The 24677-nt window shown below is 45.1% G+C and overlaps 1 protein-coding gene across 1 annotated transcript in view; it reads right to left on the minus strand.

Moving 5' to 3' along the window:
* The window catches only part of LOC119162015 (centrosomal protein of 104 kDa), a 48047-nt gene that overhangs the window by 16042 nt on the left and 7328 nt on the right, over positions 1–24677 (minus strand). Inside the window, exons 3-9 of the mRNA XM_075889180.1 lie at positions 22951–23032; positions 13793–13931; positions 12036–12104; positions 11195–11223; positions 8951–9060; positions 3702–3757; positions 1138–1293 (exon numbers count right to left, since the gene is read on the minus strand). Coding sequence (XP_075745295.1) covers positions 1138–1293; positions 3702–3757; positions 8951–9060; positions 11195–11223; positions 12036–12104; positions 13793–13931; positions 22951–23032 — 641 coding nt within the window. The remainder of the gene's footprint in view (positions 1–1137; positions 1294–3701; positions 3758–8950; positions 9061–11194; positions 11224–12035; positions 12105–13792; positions 13932–22950; positions 23033–24677) is intronic.

The following is a 24677-nucleotide window of genomic DNA, read 5'->3' on the forward strand; positions in this document are numbered from 1 at the left end:
TTACAGAGCAATGGTTTACTTTCTCCATATTTTCCGTGAACAGGAAATTGCCAACGAATAACTTTTATTTATTCTCCCGTATTGAGGCACTTCGTAAAATTCGGTTAATTCTAAGGACAAAAAGGAGTACGTGTTACTTTTTTTTGAGGAGTCATGACTTACCAAGTATATGTCTACCCCCAAAGAGACACGTTAACTCTATTCTGGGTCCCACTACTCTGACGAGAGTATAATGATTTCCAAAGAGAGTTCACACGTCCCTTTAAAGGGAATCATACACGTGGTAGGTAAATAAGGACTGCCAAAAAAGAGTCAAATGATTCATGTTTTCTTTCTTTTCTTTTTTTTACGGAGAGTGTAGACACCGGACCTCGCTCGTCCTTTACCTGTTGCGTTGATGGTGCTTCTGTAACTTTCCACACACTCACTTCCTCAGAGATTTGTATTTAGGATAAACGCTATGGATTCTAGGTCCTCGCTCTATGGACAGGGCTATGGTGAAACCAAATCCCATTAAGCGAGCTCGTCTCTTGACTTCGTCAACATTAAACCTATACGTTATGCTAACACGCATAGGTTAGACCGTGACTGCTGACATAACGTGCAGGGCACATTAGCATTAGAAAGTTAACGACTGTTCTCTCGTGCTATCCTTTTTAAGTGCGACCTTACATTCGGGCACACCCACAGAACGCGAGATAAACGGTTTCGACTGTTCGAACTTTCAGGTGAGCCAATTGTTAAAGATAAAGCCTTAGATGCATCATCAAATGCGAACAGTGATCTGACAAAGGCGGCGTCAACACAAGTAATACGAAAAGTCATGTGATGACGTCACCGTATAATGTTATTAAGATGTCACAGATCACCAAAAGTTGTGACGCCGTCATCACTTCCCTGTTACGTCACACGACATTGTGACTTCGACAAAGGGGGCCAATCCCGGAAGCACTGAAGAACGGGTGCCGAACGTTTCTGATGCCTCGTCATCCTAGACAAACGCATAGCGGACTTTGCTACTGTTTTCTTCCTCGATCACCAGCGGTTTCAATATTGGCTGCCCACGAAAATGCATTCTCCCATGATTCATATGAGATCATGTGAGAATAATCTCGCATGATCTCACGGAGCGCTCACCCCTTCCATCTCCATGAGCTCGGGCAGCCGCAGGTGTTCGTAGGCGTTCAGGCGGTACTCCTCGATGTGCTGCTTCTTCTGGCGCGCCCGGTCAAAATCCTCCATCTCGACGGCCATCTGCTTCTCGATCACCATCTTGCCCAACTTCTCACCCACCTGGCAAAAAGGAAGGGCGTGCTTACGTAACGGGACCGTCTTCATCAACAGTGGTGTATGCTGTCACGTATACTACAGATCAATTTCAGCTGTACCACAGCCTTACAATCAATGTACGTGTAATCGGAAGTCAAGGCGACAGAAGAAGAAGAAGGTAAAGCAGAAGAAGTTGGCTTGGAAATCATGTGTATAGCATACTAGTCGTCACAAGGGTATACCGAGTTGAAGGAGAGAAAGAGGAATAGGTGATATGCTGGCAGTTTACTACGGAGCACAATGAGTCACTGAGCACACACTTCTCTGGGCGGGGACGCGCACCATACACAAAAGATGTTACATTACAGCATATGCTCTTAAGAGGAGCATCTAATCCTGTCTTACTTAAAAGCCTCAATACGCACTTAAAACTACCTCCGGCGTGGTTTCCGTGCTTTCAAGCACCCGAACGGCGAACACCGCGAACACTGTGCAACATCTCTTTTGCGAGTATACCACATCGACGCATAGCAGCAGAAAACGCTCGGCGGTGACGGGCACTGGAAAGCAAGCATTGTCGTAATAGATACAGTTTTCGCCATGACGTGTAACAGCACAGCTGAAACGACAAATATGCCTATTACGAAATGCTTCAGCAGAACTGGACTGGAATATACGCTGAAGACGTTGAAGAAACTACTGTGTTCGTTACCAGCGCATTGTGAACCGGTTTAGCTGGGCTCATCATCCTCCTTCATCATTGATTTTCTTTCCTTCTGCATGTATATCTCTTGCAAATGGCGCATATTGAGAGCCTAAAGGCGATGTTTTGCATTTGCTCTAATTAAAAACATTTCCTCTATCTTTTAGTTAAGTGCTGTGTTCAGATATATTTTTGCAGCAATAAACAAGGTTTTTTTTTGCTGTTTACACCAATATAGAAGATATCCATCTTTTGCAAAGGAATTCGCTATCAGTTACCTCATGAAGAAGCAAAAACAGACTTGATTTTCGTGCGTTCCAGATAAAAAATGAGTCCTTTAAACTCGCTCTCATTTAATCTGCGATTGGACAGTTTCCGTGCGAGTGGGCACAATCACAATGCATGTTGCTGTTCGCGCATGTTCTGACCCGTGTAGGAAAAAAAATTCCAGGAATGTAGAACTTACAAGCAAGTGCCTACCACCAAAAACGAAGCACGCAAGTGTTGTTTTTATTCGCTGTTTTAAAGAAGATGGCAAATTTAAACGTATCACTAAACTTCTCACTTGTAGATAATGATGACAATATGGGGTCGAAATAATGACTCATGTCATTTACAGTGCGTATACACAATGTTATATAACGTAAACACAGATACGTTTTTACAATACAAAATTTGATGTCTCTCAAACTACTGAAAAAAGAAAGCAACCTGCAGCATGCCTTTAGCGAAAGTGACTTATCAAACTCAAATAAAGCAAAAAGCGGCAATCGAAGTCCACCATCTCTTTTTTTTACTTTCCAGTCAACGTTTTAAGCTTGAAGACAAGTGTGCACTTGCCTTAAGCCAATAAAATTAATTTCATCCCAATAACCAGCTTGCAGCGACAAAAATTAGATCCGGAAGAATGTGAAATTGCTCCGTTCAAATTCTACTGTTTTTCACGTATCTTCAACGGCCGTGGTGACGCTTCACTTACGTCACTTTCACTTGGAAACAGTCGTGAATTGAACGTTAAGTGATAACAAAAAAAAAAATAAAGTTGGGAGACCCTTAAGCTTCTCTTTTAACAGTTGAACGCGATAGTAATATCCTTTCCCTAAAGCGTACTGAGTTCGAAATGGCTTGTGTCACTGAAGCTTTCGCATAAGGCTGCATTCTATGGGATGGGTAGCATACTTCAAACAACGGTCAATTGTGCGCGTGAATTTTTTTCGGCCTTGCTATGAACCCACTACATGTGCTTACGGGAAAAAAAGGCGCAATAACGTGCGTGCCTTTTGTAGTGAGTGGCCCGGTTTAAACAACGAAGTCATCATAATCACATGTTGTGACACCCGATTACAATTCACGCTTGTACAACGCATTATTACTGCGATATTACATGTTGCATTGTGAAGCATGTATACAGTATACGCGCGTGGTTTAAAGTATGCAAGTTACTTTCATTGTATTTCGAAACTGACACGTGGCTCTGTGGTAGAAAATCTGCTTGCCCCGCAAATGACCCAGGATTGATCCCCCACTCGCACCCAGTATTTCTTATTCGTTATTTTATTTATTTACACCGTTCTAGATTTTTCAGTCACGCATAAGATATAAAAGATATGGATTTTCCGCTCACAACCAACGACGCCACCGCCAACATCGTAATTTCTGCGAAACGAGCTCGTTAACGCTATCGCGTTTAAATGGAATCAGGCTGCACGCTTCGCTGATCTATTCTCACCTTTTGAAGCTCCACGACAGCGTTCTTCAGTTTCTTTGCAAACACGAACCTTTCTTCTGCGATTGAACAAAGAAAGACAGGCGTGAGATTAGATTTGTACCGGGCGCGCATGAACGCCTATAAATTAAGTGATGCGGCATATTTCACTACAGCACGCATTAATTATTCGATCACAATCGTATAGGAAGCGAAAACTAACACAAGGAAGTGCCACTATCATGCGCGTAAATGTGATGCACTTCACACGCTTTCAGGGAAAAAGTAGTTTTTATGAAGTGCATATATCTACTTTATTACATTTTATGCGACAATTTTTATGCCTCACGTTACACCACGAAATTTTTCCTTCTAATTTTAGCTCGACAGGTGGTTTCGCTTGTGCTGACCCAAAACCTTGCGCTTAGATATCGGTTTTGCTTCTCATCACAAATCTTGTAATAAAAACTGATTAAGCAACAGGGTTAGCAACAGGGTCAGCAACACTGAGGTTGTATTCTGACATCACGCCCTTTCAGGGTTATTTTGATAAGATTGTAACACACACACACACATCCCTTTAACGACATTTGTAGCAGTTATATGTACCTCGTGTGAGGCTTTATACTCCCCGTCAATTCATGCTTCACTCATCGCGAAGCTGGCGACTCTTTGATAACGCAAGTCATGAAACTGCCCGATGAACCTTTGGCTGGATTGAGAAAGCTTCTGCGTGCGTTGATGCCATTTGTCATTGACAAGTTGTCATTGCTAACATCACTTACACCACGAGAATTAAGTGGTATTTGCGCTTTCAAACGACAGTATTACCGTCATGTGAGTATACAGGGTACCTTCGTTGAATCCACTGCTCAACACGCTTTGTTCGTTAAGTATACTGTTAGTTGACTTGTGAGCGGCTGTTAATCGTTAATCCAGCGTCAGAATTCGCTTGAATCGGTTCTTATAGATAATTCTGAAAAACAAGTCGCTAGATCCCATTCATTATGGGAATCAATTTCATGTGAAACAGTCATCGAGTAGCAGCCTTTGGAGCATTTTTTTTGCATTTTTAGTGCACGACAAAAATTTTTTGCATTGGTTTGTTTGTGTGTGTGTCAGACGTTACACGATGTGTAGAGTTTACGCCAAGCGTTACGAGAAGAATTACCGTTGTTACGTAAACTTGGTGCATATCGTGGCATTATTGGGCACATCGAGTATACTCTGGGGATCAAAGGGAGAGCTCTTGGTCCGCCTAACAGTGTCACTCATATTACAGCACAGACGTGCAGCACAGACTTGTAGCACATACTTGTAGCACAGACGTGCTTTCGTCGCCACGAAGTGCATGTTGCGGTTCGATGATCTTCGCATTAAGCAGTGGTTGTCGTAGCATTCGTGCAACGCTTAACTCTATTTTGCTTAGTCGCAGGAACAGATATGCAATGCTTATGGGATTGTTATATAGAGCGCATAGCGATCACTTTAACAGCGTTGCCATGACATGACACCATTATAGGGTGGCGACTTGGGCTTGTTGGTATGGTTGCATGATGATAGATGGTAGCGCAGACAACGAACACGGACAAGAGAAGGCACATAGACACAACACAGACACTGTGTTGTGTCTATGTGCCTTCTCTTGTCCGTGTTCGTTGTCTGCGCTACCATTATAGGGTCATCTTGACACAGAATTTCAAGCAGTGGCGGGGCTTTGTGGTAGAATACTTGACTGTCATGCAGAAAAGCTGGCTTCTATTCTGGCTCGAGTCGCACATATCGTCTCCTGTGCATGCCATGACTTGTGAATCGTGTTCATCGTATATTCGTGGCCTTCTGACAAATATGAGTATAGGCCAAGCTAAGGAGACTACTACGAGAGCACCCAGACGTACGCGTCTATATAGATAGATAGAAATAATCAAAGTTCGTTTGTTTTTCTAAGAAGCGCTCCGCGTTTAATATATTTTTCAGAAAAATAAATGATGTCCAAGGCATACACTGTACAGATGCAATAGTTCCGCCTCTCGCTCCAACATCCGAGCATGCAGCGACTAAAACAATGGCTATCCTCTAAATCTGCGCAATTTTGTGCAGAGGGCGCTGTAGCTGATGTGGAAGTTTGAACACAGTCTGTCACGAACTGATTTGCAAAGTTTTTGTTTTGTTTTGATTTTCAGAAAAAATTTTGGCTTCTGGCCAGTCACCTTCGCTAATAGCAATTCTGGTATGAGAATTTCATGATCTTTTTTTTTCCTCACTGAGAACCTGGTGCTACGAAGATTGAGTTGCGTCGAAATATCAGTGAAAAATCAACTCCGGCCTCGCCTTTTCTCTCACATCGGAGCTACAGTCACGAGACCCACGTTTTCTAAACCACTGAACAGTTCAACTCATTTAATAATTTTATAAAATGACGTGTGCACACGTCATTGTTTTTGTTTCACCAGTCACCGTGGGAGTCGTCGGCTTTATAGCGCAGTTTCGCAAGCGCTGATGCATTAGGAAGAAAAACACTGAAAAAAAAAGCGAGAGAAGAAAGGAACGAAAAAAAAAAAGACGAGAAGGAAAATAAGAAAACAGCGCGAACTAGTGATCACCTTTTTGTATGCAGGACACATCGTCACGCCATAAGCTACGGCGACGTCACGAAAGAAAAAAAAAACAATAGGAAGGAAGATTCGCTTTATCACTCCTGTTTATGAGAACACATTGCGTTTCGCGAAGCGCACTGTGTACGTGGTCCGTTGCACCGATGCATGTGACAGCACAACTTGGAGAGTTGTTCGCTATGCTTTCCCGCTTTCTTTGTTCGTTTTTTCACATTAACCGATGAACGTTCAAGTAAGCCGCACCCTTCATTGAGTGCCGTGTAGAACGTCACGGAGGACATTATAATTCCTAGAGTCATTCTCGGAAGCAGTCAGCGAAAGTGAAGCGCAACGCAAGCAAAAACAAACATCGCCTCGTGATATGATATGCGAGTCAGCGACGCTAACGGGGAAGCCGTCAGCTTTTGTTCTTGCATTTAATGCTCTCGTGACGTCGTACAGCTATGGTAGCAGCATTCATTTTCGTATCTCCAGGCTGTATAGTCACGGGAATGGACGCTAAAGAAACTTTCATACAAAATAGGCAGGACACGTGCCGTGAAAATCATCACACCGCGGGTGAAGGTGGCCTAATGATTTCGCAGGTTGCGGAAGAGAAAAACCTAGTTTTTTTTGTTTGTTTTTTGCATACGTTCCTCTTGTGACCTCGTTCCAGTTTTCTTTCATTTGTTTTTAATTTTCTTGACGAAAATTAGTGCTACGCGATTAGCATAAAAGCCTCGTTAGCTGGTCATTCCCTCGTCACGGGTGATTTTCCTCGCAGGTCCCCCTGTCGTGTACTAATACGAAGTAATAAAGGTGAGTCAAACAAAATGGCGCGTGTCACTGTTGGCAACGGCCATGGAAGCAAAAGAACATAATTCAGCTGGTACCGTAGAGTCATATCTGAGGCCCAAGCGGTTACGTGATGCCCAGCAGGGGACGCTGTCTACGCGTTCTCTGTTAGAGTTAAGTGCACGTGTTCGCGCCTTTATTTTATAGCGTTGTACTATTCAGCCTTCCATCAAGTCACAATAATGCCGCCAGGTGATTTAGTGGACCAGAAGTACGTCATCACTAGGAAAATTGTTCGTGCTGTTGTTGGAAAAAAAAATTCCGCCATATCCACGAAGTGAATGATGATGAGTGGGCGAAGCTCCGGAGGTAAACCTGGTAAACCATGAATCCTCTGTACATTTTGCCCACTCGATTTTATTACATCGCTCCCCCTAGCGTACGTCGCCGCACTAAGTCGAACGATTGCCTTCAACCAATGACACGCGCCATATGTGACATCATTCCTATTTTATAAGATCTCGCGTCTTTCATCAACTACAAGTACCGCTTTCTAGTTTATATCATCTTGCATCTTTTCATCATCAGCTACAAGTACCACCATCTAGTAAACACTACAAGAACTAAACGAGAGGTGGCTACATACAGGAGACGATACCGCCATCTAGTGAACACTGCAAGAACTAAACTAGAGGTGGCTACATACAGGGGACGGTACCGCCATCTAGTGAACACTGCAAGAACTAAACTAGAGGTGGCTACATACAGGCTACAGGGGACGCACAGCCCACGCCCTAAGGAGCTTCGCCCCTAAAAGGAGGAAAAATATTTATTGAAAAAGAAGAGCACCAGTATTTTTTCTGCGTAACCTTCATCATCCTGTAAAAAAAAACCAGCAGTTGTTATAGTGATACAATTTTTCTTTAACGATGTTGATTATTTAAGCAATACCTTGAGAAGCTGCTTGTGCACATGCATGACGTTTGATAGCTTTTAAGATTGGCTTGTTTATACCTTAAGGGGTTGAATCACTTCTTCAAGGAATCACCGAATCATCCCACAGGCGAGAAATTGCGCCAACGCGCGCCATGACCTTGATCGTGCGTAATGAAATACTTTCTGCTCTCTTCGTTGTAATTGCTGTGCACGTTAGTGTGGCTACTGTGTCAGCTTAACACAACTATGCTGTGCGGCGCCGGCACGGGGCCGCAACTAATGTTAACGAGCGCATCTGACCCAAATGTGGCTCTTAATTTATTTCCGTTACTAGCAATCTATCTGCTGTGTGACGCTATAGACAACATGTGCTGACATCTCCGGTAAGAGTGAACACAGGCATCTGTATGAAAACAGGGGGCCTAAAAAAGTAACCTTGTGCCTCACGTACAAACTCTCTTTGTCGCTCATGACTGCAGCATTTGGTTGAGCTGTTCACAGTGGTGTCTGCTTTTTGTAGAATGTGTTTCTCCACCAATCCCGTGGGGTGGCTCTGGACCTCTTTTAAAATTACGATTATCTGCTCCGACTCAACAAAGAAACGGCAACATTAAGTGAAAAAAAAAGTTAAAACCTTGCCTTCTCTATATGAGGCAATATTTCGCAGGTTTTAGGTAATTTTTTCTTGCTTTTGCGTGCACTTTGCAAACCAATACCAATATAATGATTAAATAACGCCGAGCGTGTTCTACTGTAGGCTGTACACTATAACAATCTTATTGCGTCCACACGCTTTTCTGGGTGTCTCAGCACCGGGGATCGAATCCATGTAGCGCATTATTAGCAAGAGCTCTGTGTCGTTCACTAAGGGTTTTTCGTAACAATATGTTCCGACAATGCAATGTCATTTGCCTGCGGCAGAGCTGGCACTCCTGGCACAGTACTCACCGGCAATGGCGTCCCTCTTCTTGGCCTCGAGCTTTCGCAGTATCTGCGCCACCTCGGTATCCACGTACATGTCGAAGGCTAGGTCGTCCATGGGCGAAATCTCCTCGTTCCTGCGGTGGACCATAGGTGGTGGACATAGGTATAGCACATAGAAAGCATAGTTAGAACTGAAGGCCAAGCATTTTACGACTTATTGGTGGGTTGGATGAGAAAGGTGTGTGTGAACGAGTGTGAATCTGGGAGATGGGTTAATATGCGCAGAAGGGCGACGGACTCTACAAAGTTTGGTGTGGAAAAGGAAATTGTTGAAAATATCCAGAATGACGATTGCCCGCATGCACATTTGCAATACCTCGCTTTTCCAGGAAAACCCGTCATAGCACGCAAATAATAGTCTTCTTGAAAGACATTTGTTTGATGAAAACGCAGGGGGCAGGTACCAGTAACATTAAACGACGCTCTCTGACTCAGCAGTAGCTATATGCTAAACGTGAACTTGAAGCTAGCCCGATCTTTCCAACGGCGTTTGAAGCTTATTGGACCACCTACAGCCAGTTTCTGACATACCTAAACTGAAGTAGTTTTTTTTTGTTGTTGTTGTGCTGCGTAATTGTTAACGTAGAAAATTTTCGCTTATGGCAAAGGGTAACAAAAAATGGATAGTGACGAATTTTTACTTCCTTGAAAAAAGTACCGGAGTGTGGGAACAATCTAAGGGAGACGCAAGAGTGTTTAGAAGTTTCGGAATGTCATTTTCGCAGCCACAAACAGAATTTACGGTGCTGCATGGTGATGAGTGCATTACACCGTTGATTGCGCGCTGTCCTCTTTCTATAGTCCTGCTTGTCATGGTCGGTAGGTTAAATGTCACAGATTTATAACTGCTTCTGCCCATTTGTTGTAATTACAAGAGAGAGCCAGGCTTACAACAGACTCACAATGAGCAGCTTAAAATGCTAGCTACGTAAAAGCTGCGTGATAACTTCAAGCCCACCGTCAGGTTAATGTGTGGAACGCCAAATTCATGGGAGCCATGTCTTGTAAGAAAGTTCATAAAAAAAATAGACGAAAGAAAGTGGTATAACGAAAGCATGACCCAATTTTGAGGTGCAGAACAAGCTAATTAAAAATAAATAAAAGAAACTATTGTTATTAAGTCCTCATAATAACGCAATCAGTTTTTGTAGTTAATAAAATTCGCAAAAGTAAGAACATGGCTCTACATTGTATGTGGATGTCGCAACGAGGCGATTGCTTCTGCCTTTGAATGTACTCAAGACCACAGAGTCACATACAAAAAAAAAAAAGAGAGTCCCGCTTCGTCGATTTAAAACCGATCTTTCCGCGCTCAATGCTTTGTTAATCGTCCCCGAAAAGCGAATGGTCTGTAAACTAAGCGTGCAATCGTGTCGCACAGTGACGAAAGCCGACGTGCGTGGTTTCTCTCATCGCTGAACGTGGTAGCGTTATTGCGCTCTTTAACAGAAAACGCATTGGACAATGCAATAGGAAGGTATCAGTACAAAAGTACCAAGCACGGCTCCGTCGATTTCAACCACACAGCGGTCACCGAGTTCTTTGCGGTGTTTCAACATGCCTGCGCTGACGCGAGACAAGTACAGCCAGCAGGGAGGAACGTCACGAAACCAGAGTTCAATGGGCCTATGGGACCTTCGCGTCTACAACGGTGCTGTCATTTACAGCGTGGCGGACATTTCGGGCCTTGCATGAAACCTGACTGCGTCAGGGCGGACGTCCATCAAGCTTCTCAGGTGCACGAAAAACAAAGCATACTTTTTGTGGCAGGAGACATTCAGTGACGCAGTAACATGAGAACGTGATGGTTGCACAAGAGATACCGAAGATGAGGTGATAGAATCTTTCGCAATGGTTGGAACCTGAGGTGTGAAGATAGCAACGTTTTGTGTGTGGACGGCTGCAACCGGTTAATGAAATGAACTGTCACTGTATTACGCATTAAGTGCGACGTGACGTGCGGTAATGCCAAGGCCTCGCGGTAGTCCCTTTACCCTTCGCACATGCGATAGTGCGCTAGCTTAATTCTCATAAAAAATTCAGTGACCTCAGCCAGGTGCATTGTTGTCAAGCCCCGATGAGCGTTGCCGCGAACAGCGATAGATACGAGCTAGATTAATATGGTAAGCCACGCACAGGCCACAGCTACCACGCACGTGCATTATAACATGTAACATTTCAAAAAAGGTTAACGTATTTTCTACTCACCTCTTGATGATGGTTTGCCACGTGGTTTTCTTTTCCATGCAAATGCAGCGCGCAGCATTGAGAGCGAGACAAGAGAAAACGGCAGCTTCGTTGCATGAAACAACACTTTTGATCCTCCCCCGCTGCGAACAGCTTTGTTCGACAAAATGCACCAGTCACAGCGAGAATCTGCTCAGTTTACTACTATAGTTGTAGAGGGTGGTAATGTGTACATGAACTACACCAGCAAGCTTCATTGTTGGGCTGTATCGTAAGTTGCATCAATCTGCACTTCCGTTACAAGTCAAAGCACGCGTTAACCTTTTGGCAGGAACCAATGTCAAACGAAGCAAATAGCACTGAGTGAAGCTTCCCTACTATTTATTTTTTGATACTGCCTACAGATACAGAGTGGAGAAGGACAAATGTTCAAGATTATAGTTGTCGTTCTACTTACTCAATTGGAAATGCAGTGGCCTAGGTACATAAAACGACACCACGCAATGTGGGAAATCGGGAGCAGTGCAGAGGCTGGCGAAATCAACTAAGATGTTCCTGAGAAACTCAACTCAGCTACGTAAAACGTATGATTTGATTCTTGATTGATTGATTGATTTGTGGGGTTTAACGTCCCAAAACCACCATATGATTATGAGAGACGCCGTAGTGGAGGACTCCGGAAATTTTGACCACCTGGGGTTCTTTAACGTGCACCCAAATCTGAGCACACGGGCCTCGACATTTCCGCCTCCATCGGAAATATGATTTGATTCTTGCATCGTGCATCGGAAACTAGTGATACGAGTGCCATTTTTCGAATTTATCAGCCTTGCGCTACGAATGAAGAACAGTGTCCGCTCACCTCGTCTTCTTCAGAGCCGTCTAATCCTTGCACGTCGTCGCCGATTACGTTTAACGCAACAATTCCAACCTGCAAAAAAAAATAATAAGCAAAAGCAGCCTAGATGTGCGTCCCACTTACACTCCGACAAGAATATAGTTATATATCTACAAATAAAGTCAACGTGATTTTTTTAAAGGGAGTCATATATAGTACGTCACTCTAAGAAATGATCGAGTAAAAAGGGTGTCTTTTTGTCGCACAACGATAATCGTCGCCTATCTTGCGTTCCTTTCCTCACATTAGGGAGCTTTAGAATACCGTTTGTAAGCGCTGCGGGCGTTGCGGGCGTAGCGGGTGCCATATGAGTTTTAGAATAGCGTTTGCCCGGCTGCGAACCGCAATGCACGATCGCAGTGACACCATAGCCTCGAAACCAGCGCTCGCGGGCCACATGCGGGCCACCATCACCGCACGCAATTTCGGTTTTTTTTTTTTTTGCGTGCGGTCCGCGAACGCCGACTCGCGTTACGACGCATGCGTAGTGGCAGTGACCGCACCGCAAGGGCTCGCGGTTCGCTATTCTAAAACTCCCTATATTATCGCCGCACGCCCGGCACTTTGAGGTCACGAACGAGATGCGCGCTATCAGCGTGACATAACATTCTCGATAGGAAAGTGGCCAGTGCCGAGTTTTCAAGAAAGGAAGCGCAAGCCGCATGACGATTATTGTTGTGGGACAAAAAGATGCCATTTTTACTTGATAATTTTTTTAGAGTGCGTGGCAAGTTAGGGCTCACAGAAGGAGAGTCAAATTACTCTCCATTTCCTTTCCCTCAAAGTGTAGTTGATTTAGGATCACTTTACGGCACTTGGTCGTGTTGTTTTTTTTCTTGGTGTGGACAACGCATAGGCGCGAACACTCCTCATTGCAACGATGTAGAGCGTACACACTGCACACTTGGACCACAGCAGATTCTGTTAGAAAGGCCCAAGGAAGTATTTGAAATAACGATAGTATATCTGGCTTCACTTCCGTATATCGATGTGTCGATGTAACGGCTCTTTTGCATGTACCATTGCACATCTAAACAAAGCTACCACAAACTGCACCAGAAATCAAGTCTAAGATGTGTTGTTTCACTACAAAATAATATTATAATTATAATCGTCTCTATTTTTTCCATATAAAGGGGGGAAGGAACCCCGGACCAGGAGCTACAAAGTTGCAGCTTGAGTGCGGCTGAGGCCAAAAAAAAAATACACTCATGTAACATACATGTCAGAAGAAACGAAAAACGCAGTACACAATAAAAAAAATTACACATAGTAGTATAACGTCACACACAACACATAAATAAAGGAATGAAACTATGCAACAAACAAAAAAACGTACTCTACTTGTAAACATACAAGCTAGCGAAAGATCTATACAATGTGCCTTACAAAATATTTTTTTTATCTTCTTCTAATTTTAGTATGAGTAGGCGACAATCCTGTTTTTCATATTTGTTGAAAATCGTTGGTAGAAGAAACTCGGAGGCTTAATTTCCGTAGCCAGTTTTCGTATAGGAAAGGGTCCACCTTTCGGCACTTCTTGTACAGACAGCTTTATGTTTCAAGGTAATGTTTGCTAAAGATATCAAGGACTCTATTACGACAGGTGGTTAAAATCTAAAACAGTGCGATAGCCGACGTTCATAAGTAGTCGCAACAAGGATAATATTATATTTAAGAAAGAACTCTCTAGTGTAGTGTCTCAAATTATTTACATGTACCTGGTTGTAGACGTTGTACTTGTTCACGTGATTTGCGTGTATCAAAAACTTCACGAAGTCTCCAATGGCGTCCACCAGCACGGACTTTAGCTCCCGCGACTTGTACTCCGAGTGCAGGTTGTCCGCCAGGGAAACTTCTCTGTAAAAATGCAGGAAAAAGCATTTTGTGGGATAATTGATTGACATGATTGATATACGGGTTTAACGTCCCCAAACCACCATATGAGACGCCGTAGTGGAGGGCTCCGGAGATTTCGACCACCTGGGGTTCCTTAACGTGCACCCAAATCTGAGCACACGGGCCTCCACCGGAAATGCTGCCGCCGCAGCCGGGATTCGAGCCCGCGACCTGCGGGTCAGCAGCCGAGTACTTTAGCCACTAGACCACCGTGGCGGGGCACATAGTGGGAAAATAAGCCGGGTTCAAAAGAGGTGGCACAGTCAAACTCGACTGTACCGAACTTGGGTAAATCAATTTATCACTTAAATCGAATTGTTTTCGAACACTGTGATACTTTAGCGTCAATGCGTAAGAACATTTACTGCTACGTTGGACAGATATAGCCGGAACACTGATATATAGAACACCAGGTGAACACAACAGGAAGTTGGATTTACCTCTATAGAGGGGACCTTTCCGCAGGTGTCTGGGAAAGTCAGCGATGGGATTAGTGGGTGCCGTGCGGTGTGCCTAGAAACTAATTCTTCCATGCTTCCTCGACGTCCCACCCGTCAGTTAGTATTAAAGTGAAAGACTTACATGGCTTATTAAACGGGACATTTGACCGTCCCGCGGCGTCGTTAAGAGGTGTTGCGAAAAATCTCCATCACAAAATGACATTACCATATAACGTCATCATAACGTGAAAAACTACAAAATGTCAACATCACGTGACAACTTTTTGGTGTGACCTCATGTGATGTAACGCCACACGACGCCATTTCGGCGTCCTCTTTTGAATGACGAACAAAACCGGAGAACGCGCGACCTTAAGAGAAGAAAATTAAGATGGCGCCTGGCAGTGACACGTGAAGCCGCGGCTTGTGTTCACTGCTCCGTTTTCTATTATACGTCTACTGAGAAAAAAAATTCACAGCGTATCCACGGAGTGAATGATGATGAGTGGGGCGAAGCGTCCGTCCGTCCACCGGTCCGTGCTTCCGTCCGTCCGTGCTTCCATCGGACGGGCGGATGCATGAACGAACAAACGGACTGAAGCACGGACGGATGCATTCCGTCAGATGGGCGGTTGCATGCACGAACAGATGGACGGAAGCACGGACGGAAGCATTCCGCCAGACGAGCGGATGCATGAACGAACAGATGGACGGAAGCACGGACAGCGCATTCCGTCAGATGGGCGGTTGCATGTACGAACAGACAGACGGAAGCACGGACGGAAGCGTTCCGTCAGATGGGCGGTTGCATCAACGAACAGAGGGACGGAAGTACGGGCGGAAGTAATTCCGTCCATCGGGTGGATGCATGAACGGACGGAAGCATGGACGGAAGCATTCCGTCGGACGGGTGGATGCATGAACGGACAGACGGACGGAAGCACGGACGGAAGCATTCCGTCGAATGTGCGGTTGCATGAACGAACAGAGGAACGGAAGCATGGACGGAAGTAATTCCGTCCGTCGGGCGGATGCATGAACCGATAGACGGACGGCAGCATGGACGGAAGTGTTCCGTCGGACGGGCGGATGCATTAACTGGCAGATGGGCGGAAGCACGGACGGAAGCATTCCGTTGGACGGGCGGATGCATGAACGGACAGATGAGCGGAAGCACGGACGAGCACACGGACGGGCGCATGGTAGAGTGCTATGGTGGTAGTGTAGCGGAACAAGCGTGTAAATGGTATTAGAACTAATTAATATTAGCCAAGTTACTTGTGGACGTAGTCATCGAGTTCTGCATTGCTTTCTTTTCCTATTAAAAACTTTTCTGCGCATCCTCACATGTCGTTTTGTGGCAGTGTTGCTTACCGTGGCCAGCAAGCTTAATTTTGTTGGAAACCGAAGATTGATTGTGTTACTGTTATTGTTCGTATAGAGAAAGAATGACTAATGGTCCTTCCATTTCTCTTTTGTTAGTTGGTTTATATTCTTTTTTAAATTTTAGGCCCAAAAAGCATACATGCGAATTTTTGAAAGTGCCAAGCGTTTCATTTGTACTTTCCGGCTCATCATGTTCACTACCACGAGTAAGTGACTAGCATAAAACAAAATTAAGTACGATGATTCGTGAAATGGCAAAAAAATACACTATTTTATAGATCATGGTCTGCGCTCAAGCGAGGATGTCACTGCCGTCGAGAAGCCATTTCTTTGTTGTTACTTTTATCTCTTATTCAGCAAGGAATGGGTGGTCCCACCTAATCAGCACGCTGAGCCGACTAATAATTTTGCGGAAACAGTTCTCGTTTAATCTTTCGCTGCACAATAACAAGCAAGAGCACCAGCGAATCGTCCAGTAAGCGTTACTGTCTGGTCATGTCCAACTTACTTATCGTGCGAGCATTTCTTTTTTACGGACAATTTAAGAGCAGGCGTTATCGTCATCAGCAGCGTGGGAGACAAAGGTCAGCCACCCCTGGGGAGAAGGGGGGCGGAGGGGAAAGTAGGAAGTCGAAGTCGACAAGAAGGAAACACGAAAGCCCAAACAGCGTAAAGCAAAATGACAGGATAAAGGAGTGTACAGCACCAAAACGAGAGGCCAAAATCCGAGCGATGACGCACCCGAAGCAACGTCAAACAAAAAAGCAATAAAACTAAAGAGCACGTCCGGTCAGCTCGAGACTACCAGCAGGGTCACGTAACGCGTACGCTGGAAAAAAATCACGGCTATGCTGCCGATCACTCTTCCTCTCTTATCCCCCCCCCCGTGTTTTTCCCTTCCCCGTAGTCCCTGTGATGCTTCCTTTCCTCCCTCGACTGACGGGGTGGGGTGGGGGGAGCGGAGGTCAATGACCCCCGGCTCTGCCAGCCGCGGGTCCACCGGAGGGCCCGTGCCTAATCGCAAATGTGCCACCGCATTCACCGCGCTTGATACCGGAACCGCGACGTAACCGCCGGTGCACTCGCGGCAGCGCGATGTGCGTCGCTGCAAAGGAGGCGCTGTGGCCTGCCTAATCGTGCGTGGCCAACGCGCAACCACGCTAAAGTGCGTCCCTTTATTATTGACGAGTAGTTACGGTAAGAATCGCTTGAACAACTTCTACTAGGCGTATGCTACACTTTCGAGCGTCGCAAGTAACATTAGGGGTACAAAGTAAAAAACAAAAAAGCTCTTGTCCAGCGAAAAAGGATTTTGCAACGGGGATACTGCTTTCACTATTTTAGGGGCGAAGTTCTTTATAGCGGCACCTGTTCGTCCCTCGTAACCGTTGTAGTATGTAACAAGTATAACATTTTGACCTCCAAGGTGGTGCCGGCGCAAGATTTCCCTGTGCGTTGTTCAGCAACGAAAAATAGTGCTCAATGTACATGCCAATGGCTGCTAATGGGGAATGAGGGACAGGAGCATTCGGCTTTTAGTTAACGCGCATGCTGCGATCCCCTTTAGCAGCCATTGGCATGTACATTGAGCACTATCTGACAAGGAAGGGTTGCTACGTTATACTCGCTGGGTGTAACCTCCTTAGTTTTAGAAAGGTTTAGCGAGCGTTGAGCCGCAGTGCCATGAACACAATGAACTTGTATATACCATGAATGAACTCGAGGTGGTTAAAGGTGGGAAGTAGATACGAAGCGCAAGCCGTAAGAAAGTAAAAGCCGAATTCTCCTGTCTCTCATTTTCCATTAGCAGCCATTGACATGTACATTGAGCACTATCTGGCAGGAAAAGGTTGCTACGTTATACTCGCTGGGCGTAACCTCCTTGGTTTTAGAAAGGTTTAGCGAGCGTTGGGCCGCAGTGCCATGAATACCGTGAACTAGGATATACCATGAACTCGAGGTGGTTAAAGGTGGGAAGTGACCCGAAGCGCAAGCCGTAGGAAAGTGTGCTTGTGCCACTGCTCATTTAGTCCTTGGAATGTCCGGTGGGTGGCGGTGTTTTTATATGGGGAATATATGATGAAAAGATGCGAGATGGTGGTACTTGGAGTGTTGAATAGATGGATGAACGGACACACAGACAGATGCATGGATTGACGCATGAACGGACGCACGAACAGACGCACGCGCGGACGGGCGGATGGACGCGTGGACGGTCACACAGACGGATGCATGGGCGGACGGAAGCAAGAACAAATGGACGGACGAATGCTTCGCCCCACTCTCCATAATCCACTCCGTGGATATGCTGTCAATTTTTTTTTAGTGATTGTAAGCGTGCGCGGGGTTATCTATTGGAAGGGGGGTGGGGGGGGGGCAAGTTTTATCACAGCTTTAATCCCTTCCACCATTTTGGTCAAGTCCGAAAAAAAATCAACCCTCCGCATGGATGCAGAAATGAAAATGAAGGGATGGCACACAGTCGCAACGGAAAAAGAATGGCACATGTCAAGGTGTCCGGTCGGCGGAGCAGTGAAATTGCGACACGCGGCTCTGTTTTTCCCGAGCAAGCCAAGCACGCTGATACCGGATGTGGCGGCTGCATTTCCGGTGGAGGCGGAAATGTTGTAGGCCCATGTGCTCAGATTTGGGTGCACGTTAAAGAACCCCAGGTGGTCGACATTTCCGGAGCCTTCCACTACGGCGTCTCTCATAATCATATGGTGGTTTTGGGACGTTAAAACCCACAAATCTAAATCAATCAAACAAGCATGCTGATAAAGAGAGTGCCAAGCACATGCCATTTTCCGTCAGAATGCACCAATGGACCGTCAGAATGCATCCCAAGAAGCAGCTTTTTCGGGATAACTAAAGATAAAGATACGATTGCATCGCAACTCATTCGAAAAAAAAAAGAAATAATTCATGTGCGTAGTCACATCTGTCTCAAGCGTTCGTAGCTAATGTGGCTACACACAAGGCACAAGTGGTTCATTAACAGCAAGATGGATTGCTTTCAGCCGGTCCGCCGGTCACCCCTGCTTTGAAAAAATGGGACATGCTTAGCAATCACGCTATCGGCATGCTCGTGAGGTACTGCACCACGGGCCGCAATTTTGCAGCTTCGGCGACCATTCACTTGCGCTAATATTTTCCCGTTGAGACTGTACTTTTCGCAACGGCCTACCATCGGCCTCTGGCTTTCGAGGTTGAAGTTGGCAACTATAAGCAATGGTCTGAAGCAGAACTGGCTCGCCCTCCACATGATTTAAGGGGGCGGCCAACATAATGAAAAAAGTAGCAAAGATAATGCATTTACTTACACATGATTGATCAGGGTTGAACGCCCCGCCGCGGTGGTCTAGTGGCTAAGGTACTCGGCTACTGACCCGCAGGTCGCGGGTTCAAATCCCGGCTGCGGCGGCTGCATTTCCGATGGAGGCGGAAATGTTGTAGGCCGTGTGCTCAGATTTGGGTGCACGTTAAAGAATCCCAGGTGGTCGAAATTTCCGGAGCTCTCCACTGCGGCGTCTCTCATAATCATATGGTGGTTTTGGGACGTTAAACCCCACATATCTATCAATCAATCAGGGTTGAACGTTACAAAACCATCATATGATTATGAGAGACGCCGATAGTGGAGGTCTCCAAAAAAATTTGACCACCTGGGGTTCTTTAACGTGCACCTAAATCTAAGTACATGGTCTTCAATGATTCTCGCCTTCATTGGAAATGCGGCCGGAATTCAATCCCGCGACCTGCGGGTCAGCAAACAATAATTCATTTTCCACTTCATATATTGTTTGAGTATACACACAAACGTCGGTAATATTCACGAACTACTTCCTACCGAATATTTAAACTAAACATGGAAGCTTAGATTGAAAGAGTTTATTAGGCCAATTCGAAAGTTTTACATAGAATGGTAGCGCTAGTGGACATGTACAAAAGGAAAGGACACTGACACACAGACGTTCTGCGTCTCAGTGTGCCTTCCTTTAGTCCGTGTCCACTAGTGCTGCCCATCCAAGATAGATTGAAAATTCGCTATTTTTAAGTCATGGAAATATGCGCTTTCCCGAAAGCCCTATAGGCATCTGTATAGCATAGCTTCATTCATTGCGGCAGATTTCCTTCGTGCCACATGGAAGCCGAGGAAAATACATGGTATACTATGTATACATAGATGGCCAATAGCGACTAGAATGACCTAGGGTAGGGTGCCCACCTGTGCCACTAGTGGATAGTATAGGTATGACATAAAAGACATTCTTTATTGTGAGGTAGAAGAAAGTAAAGCCTCAGCCCGCACCATAAGAATATAGCAGGCGCACATAAAACACAGAGTATGAGAAGGGCTAGAGTGTCCAGCTACACCACTGCAGATTCCAATAGGATTGGGCGAGGTAGTGCAACGTGGTTAAAGGGGCCCTGCAACACTTTTTGAGCATAGTCAGTAAACGCTGCCTATCGGTAGTAGGGACTCCCGAGAGCACGCAAGCTAAATGTTATAGCGAAGCACGCGACCTGTAATTCACAAAAAAAATATTAAAGTCAGCTAAAAACTGCTTTCTCTTGAAAAATGACGGAAGATGCTCAAAACTGACTCGTAAAAGGCCATATATCAGCCATTGGCTCATTTGAACAACGCGCGCTTGGTCGTTACTGGGATCGCCGCGGGAGGCCACGACTTGGCCATGCGTGCGCGCGCGATCACACTGACGAAGCCGCGCATTCGAAAAAAAAACAAAAAGAAAAAAATGTTCAAGGTCACGAGGTCTGCATGACGTATATTCTTTGTTCTTGCTATTTCTCCCTGCTTAGCTTCCAGCGCTTTCGTCGGGACGAGAGAAGATAGAATGCAATTGCAGCATGCGACAAATCTTTGTAAATCCACTCACACTGGACGTATTTTTAAAATTTTTGCGGCAATGAATTCGTGAGGCAATAAGCTTTTCCAGTGAAATCATTCCACCATTACTTGAAAAGGTGTTTCAGGGCCCCTTTAAGAGTACGTATCAGCGCAAACAACAAGATGGAACAGTACAGATAACCCAAGGTTCCGAACCTTAATGCAGCACCCTATGTCCTCTTTTCTGTCCCCTTTTGTCGGTGACGCCAGATACACACTCTTACTGAATACATTACTGGAAACAAATTTGATAGCGTAACTAAAAGTTATAAATGAAGAGAACATTCGATGTGGCCGAGAACCTGTTATTCTTTACAAATTCGAACAAGCTGACGAGTATTTTGGGTGGCACGTTGCTGCACGTGTAAAATATGACAGTTATAAAGCGAATAAACGAATCTTATCTTCCAACAATGCACACGCACTGTCTCAAGTTTTCTGGGTACAGAGTAACGACAAGGTGAGGTGGCGTGCTTTCTTTATTTTTTTCTTAAAGTTGTGTCGGTAATGCGTTACCTTCTTTTACATAGCTTTACGTGTTACCTTTACTTGAATTTAACCATGAACCATTGTTACTACCTATTTAACGTACAAAACCTGCTCCTACTGCTGTCAGTATGCTTCACCGCAAAATGCTGCACTGCATGGCAAGGCTGGTGCCTAAATAACTGCGCCACGATCAAACGTCGCCTTGTCTTGAAAGCATCAGCTAAGACTTGCTGAATGACTATAGCGTTCAAGCGTGATTGTGTGATATCATCTGAAGTTCATATGCCCCGCCATTTGCACGTGCATATTGTGTGTCTTGACTTACGGGTAAATGATGGGGAAATATGTGCACAGGCATGCGCATGAGGGGGGCAGGGGGACGCCCCCCATCTAGGTACTATAGGTACCTAGGTGGAGGGCGCAAATAGAGGAGGGGGCAAAGCCAGCTCCATACGGTGACATAATATGGACAGGGCGCTCAGACTCAGCGGGGAGAGGGGAGTCAGCCGGATACTCCAAATAATTGACCTTTGGCCGATTTGGTGCTTTGACATAGAAGCCATCGTGAGAGCACAACTAAACACGACACACAAGAAGAAACAGACGATAACAGGAGCACACTCGTTGGTAGTGTACTCCTGTTCTCGGCTGTTTCTTCTTGTGTGTCGTGTTTAGTTGCGCTCTCACGCTAGTTTCTATGTCAGCCTGATACATTCACTTAATAGGGTGGGGGAGCTCCGACGAACCTACCCCCCCCCCCTTAAGAGGAGCCCAGTGCCCACCTAGGATTATGTGCATTGACATATTTCAATCTCTACTGCGGTGTACACCTTGGGATGAGTGCGCTAGAACTCCTAGTATCTTGCCCTAATGCTATTATAATCGCTAAGTGAGAATCTCGTCATTGAAAAAAATCAATGATGAAACTTATGGATTGATTTGACATCAGGCGAGATCGCTTTACAACATCAACCGCCAAACTGACGCAACCGCGTTTAAGTAACTCACGAAAGTAAGCTTCAGTGGGAACGACCTACAAAACGATACGCGTGAAAACGACCATGGAGTCCTATGCAGCACTCGTTTACGACCGTGTCTATAAAACCAATCGTGTCATGCGTGACGTACACCTTCTTGCTCGTAGCTAACCTCTAATGACCTAGATAGATAATTATAATGACAGCATTCGCAGTAGTAGCATACCGGATCCCTGCATCTGGTTAAGCGCGATGTCTTCCTGTTTTCTCTCCCTCTTCGCAGTGGGCACTCATAAACGTCCCGTCACATGACTTACGCTCGTCGACCAGTGGCGAACGAGGAAATCAATTACGTATATTTCTGTTTGGCCTGTTTATTTGTTGTGTTTTTTTTTTCAGAACGTGTATTCGCAAGTTGCGAACACCGACACGCATATACTATTCGCGAAGACCGATTCAGAGCACAAGTCGTGGTTACGCTAGGGTCGGTAATAAGCCTTAGCCGGACAAGGGGCGCACTTTCGTTGCGGTACCTCGAAACGACTCTCGCGGACGAAGAAACAAACAAACATACCGATCAACAACGAGCTGTAAATACGGGAACAGACTGCCTAAAGCATCCGCCATAGGCCTGCGCAGGAACGTAAGTAATGAATCACGTGCGTGGACAGCACGTTTTGTAGCCGCACGTTGTAACCACGGCTTATAGGAGGAAGGGGTTGGACGGGCAGTGCGCCGCCGTCGGCGTGTTGGAGCATGACGTGCGCTGCACTCACCCTAAATGAGTCCAGCGGGCGTTGTAGAGAGCCACGTCGAGTCCTTTGGGGACGTTGCCCACGTAGATGTCGATTGTGGTGGCTGTAAATAAGGCGCACCAAATGAGTATACAGCGAACAACGGCTGCGACAGTGTCCGATCTTCTCTAAACAAGAGCACTGTACAAAATCCGACGCCAAGTGAATTTTAACTGGAAAATTTGTTTTGAATTCATGTTGTCATCCTTCTGACGTGAAAAGATGAGAGGTGTCAGTAACTGGTCTCAATAAATTGACTGATTTCAATAATGGAATGTTATACGCAATTGGCAGCGCCGCAAGCTTCGCGCAGTAGCTCGCCCATTTATTTATTTATTTATTTATTTATTTATTTATTTATTTATTTATTTATTTATTTATTTATTTATTTATTTACTTATTTATTTATTTTCGTATCTTAATTCATGTCTACCTGTGTAGTGTGGCAAACCATCGCAAGTGGGGTTGACTTAACCTGCCTTAACTCTTTCAATTTACCCTTTACCTCACTTCATGTTGAATGTCGTACACCCCTCAACGACCAAAATACGCGCCGCACCTGCTTATTACTGTAGTCTCTAAAATGTCCTCGAAGGTAAACGCCCACACAGCTTAATGTAGAGTTCTTCGAACTATCGGTTCGTCATCAAATGTGCTACAGAAACAAGACGTCTAGAAGGAAGTCAGTCACGAAGATGTACTAGCAAGCCATAAAGAACCTTGTATGGGATTCCACATGAGTGCAATAAACACGCCCGTTAATGTTGGTATTTGCTTCGTACATAACCGCCAGCCGCTGTCAAACAATACCACGGCAGTTCCTTGAAGCAGCTTATGCATTTTCTGCTTAGTTTACATTCCAAAGGGCTGAAATCTGTGGCAGATCACACGACTGTTTTCAATATCAAGTGCTGGTAGCCATTGACTGGTTTAGTGGGTACATACCCAGCTCTATGACTGCCTCGGATATGTTCTTAGATGCTTGACATCTGGCATCATACACAAATATTTCTTCGTAATGGCTGTGTGGTCAAAGGTGTGACCTGTTGCACGGCCGCTCGATCTCCCCCGGTAGATATCAAGCCGCCATGCCTGTTGATAATGGGCATCCTCAATCTAATATATCCCTCTCTAATCGTTCTCATTGACTAGTTTTCCACATTGCAACGCTGTAATGACGTGGCTTCACTGATGGGTTTGTTCTTTCATGCTATTTACAGGAATAACAGTGCAAAATGGCGGTGCAATGATATTAAAGAGACACCGTCTTTCTGCTATGAAACGTAGACTTGCAGCGTTTTTGCTCCGATATGGTGGCTCCTACACACTTATATCTGTTAGTATTCATCTGAAATCCACAATCTAAATTGTCAACAGCTGAAACAATTCTGTCGTCGTCCCACGTGCTGCGACGCTGACGTTCAATATTTAAAAATTAAAGAATTAGAAATGAAATGTTAGGCGACCTACTCTTGACTTATGTGTCTGGCAGTAGCACTCGTACATCGGCGTTCATGTGCTCAGGTGTACTGCTCGGGCTAACTGAGTGCGTCATCGCACTGCCGAAGCGGATCCCAAAGGCCACGTAGAAATAAACACGGAGTTGTGATTTGCTCCACTATATGCCGCAACGATCTCAGCTGCTCACAATAAAACCTTCTTTTATTTAACTCGCTCATTCAGTTTTCATTGACTATCCCGAAAGCTAT

This window comes from Rhipicephalus microplus, chromosome 3 (genome assembly GCF_043290135.1).
Source record: "Rhipicephalus microplus isolate Deutch F79 chromosome 3, USDA_Rmic, whole genome shotgun sequence".
In the NCBI taxonomy this organism is placed as follows: domain Eukaryota; kingdom Metazoa; phylum Arthropoda; class Arachnida; order Ixodida; family Ixodidae; genus Rhipicephalus; species Rhipicephalus microplus.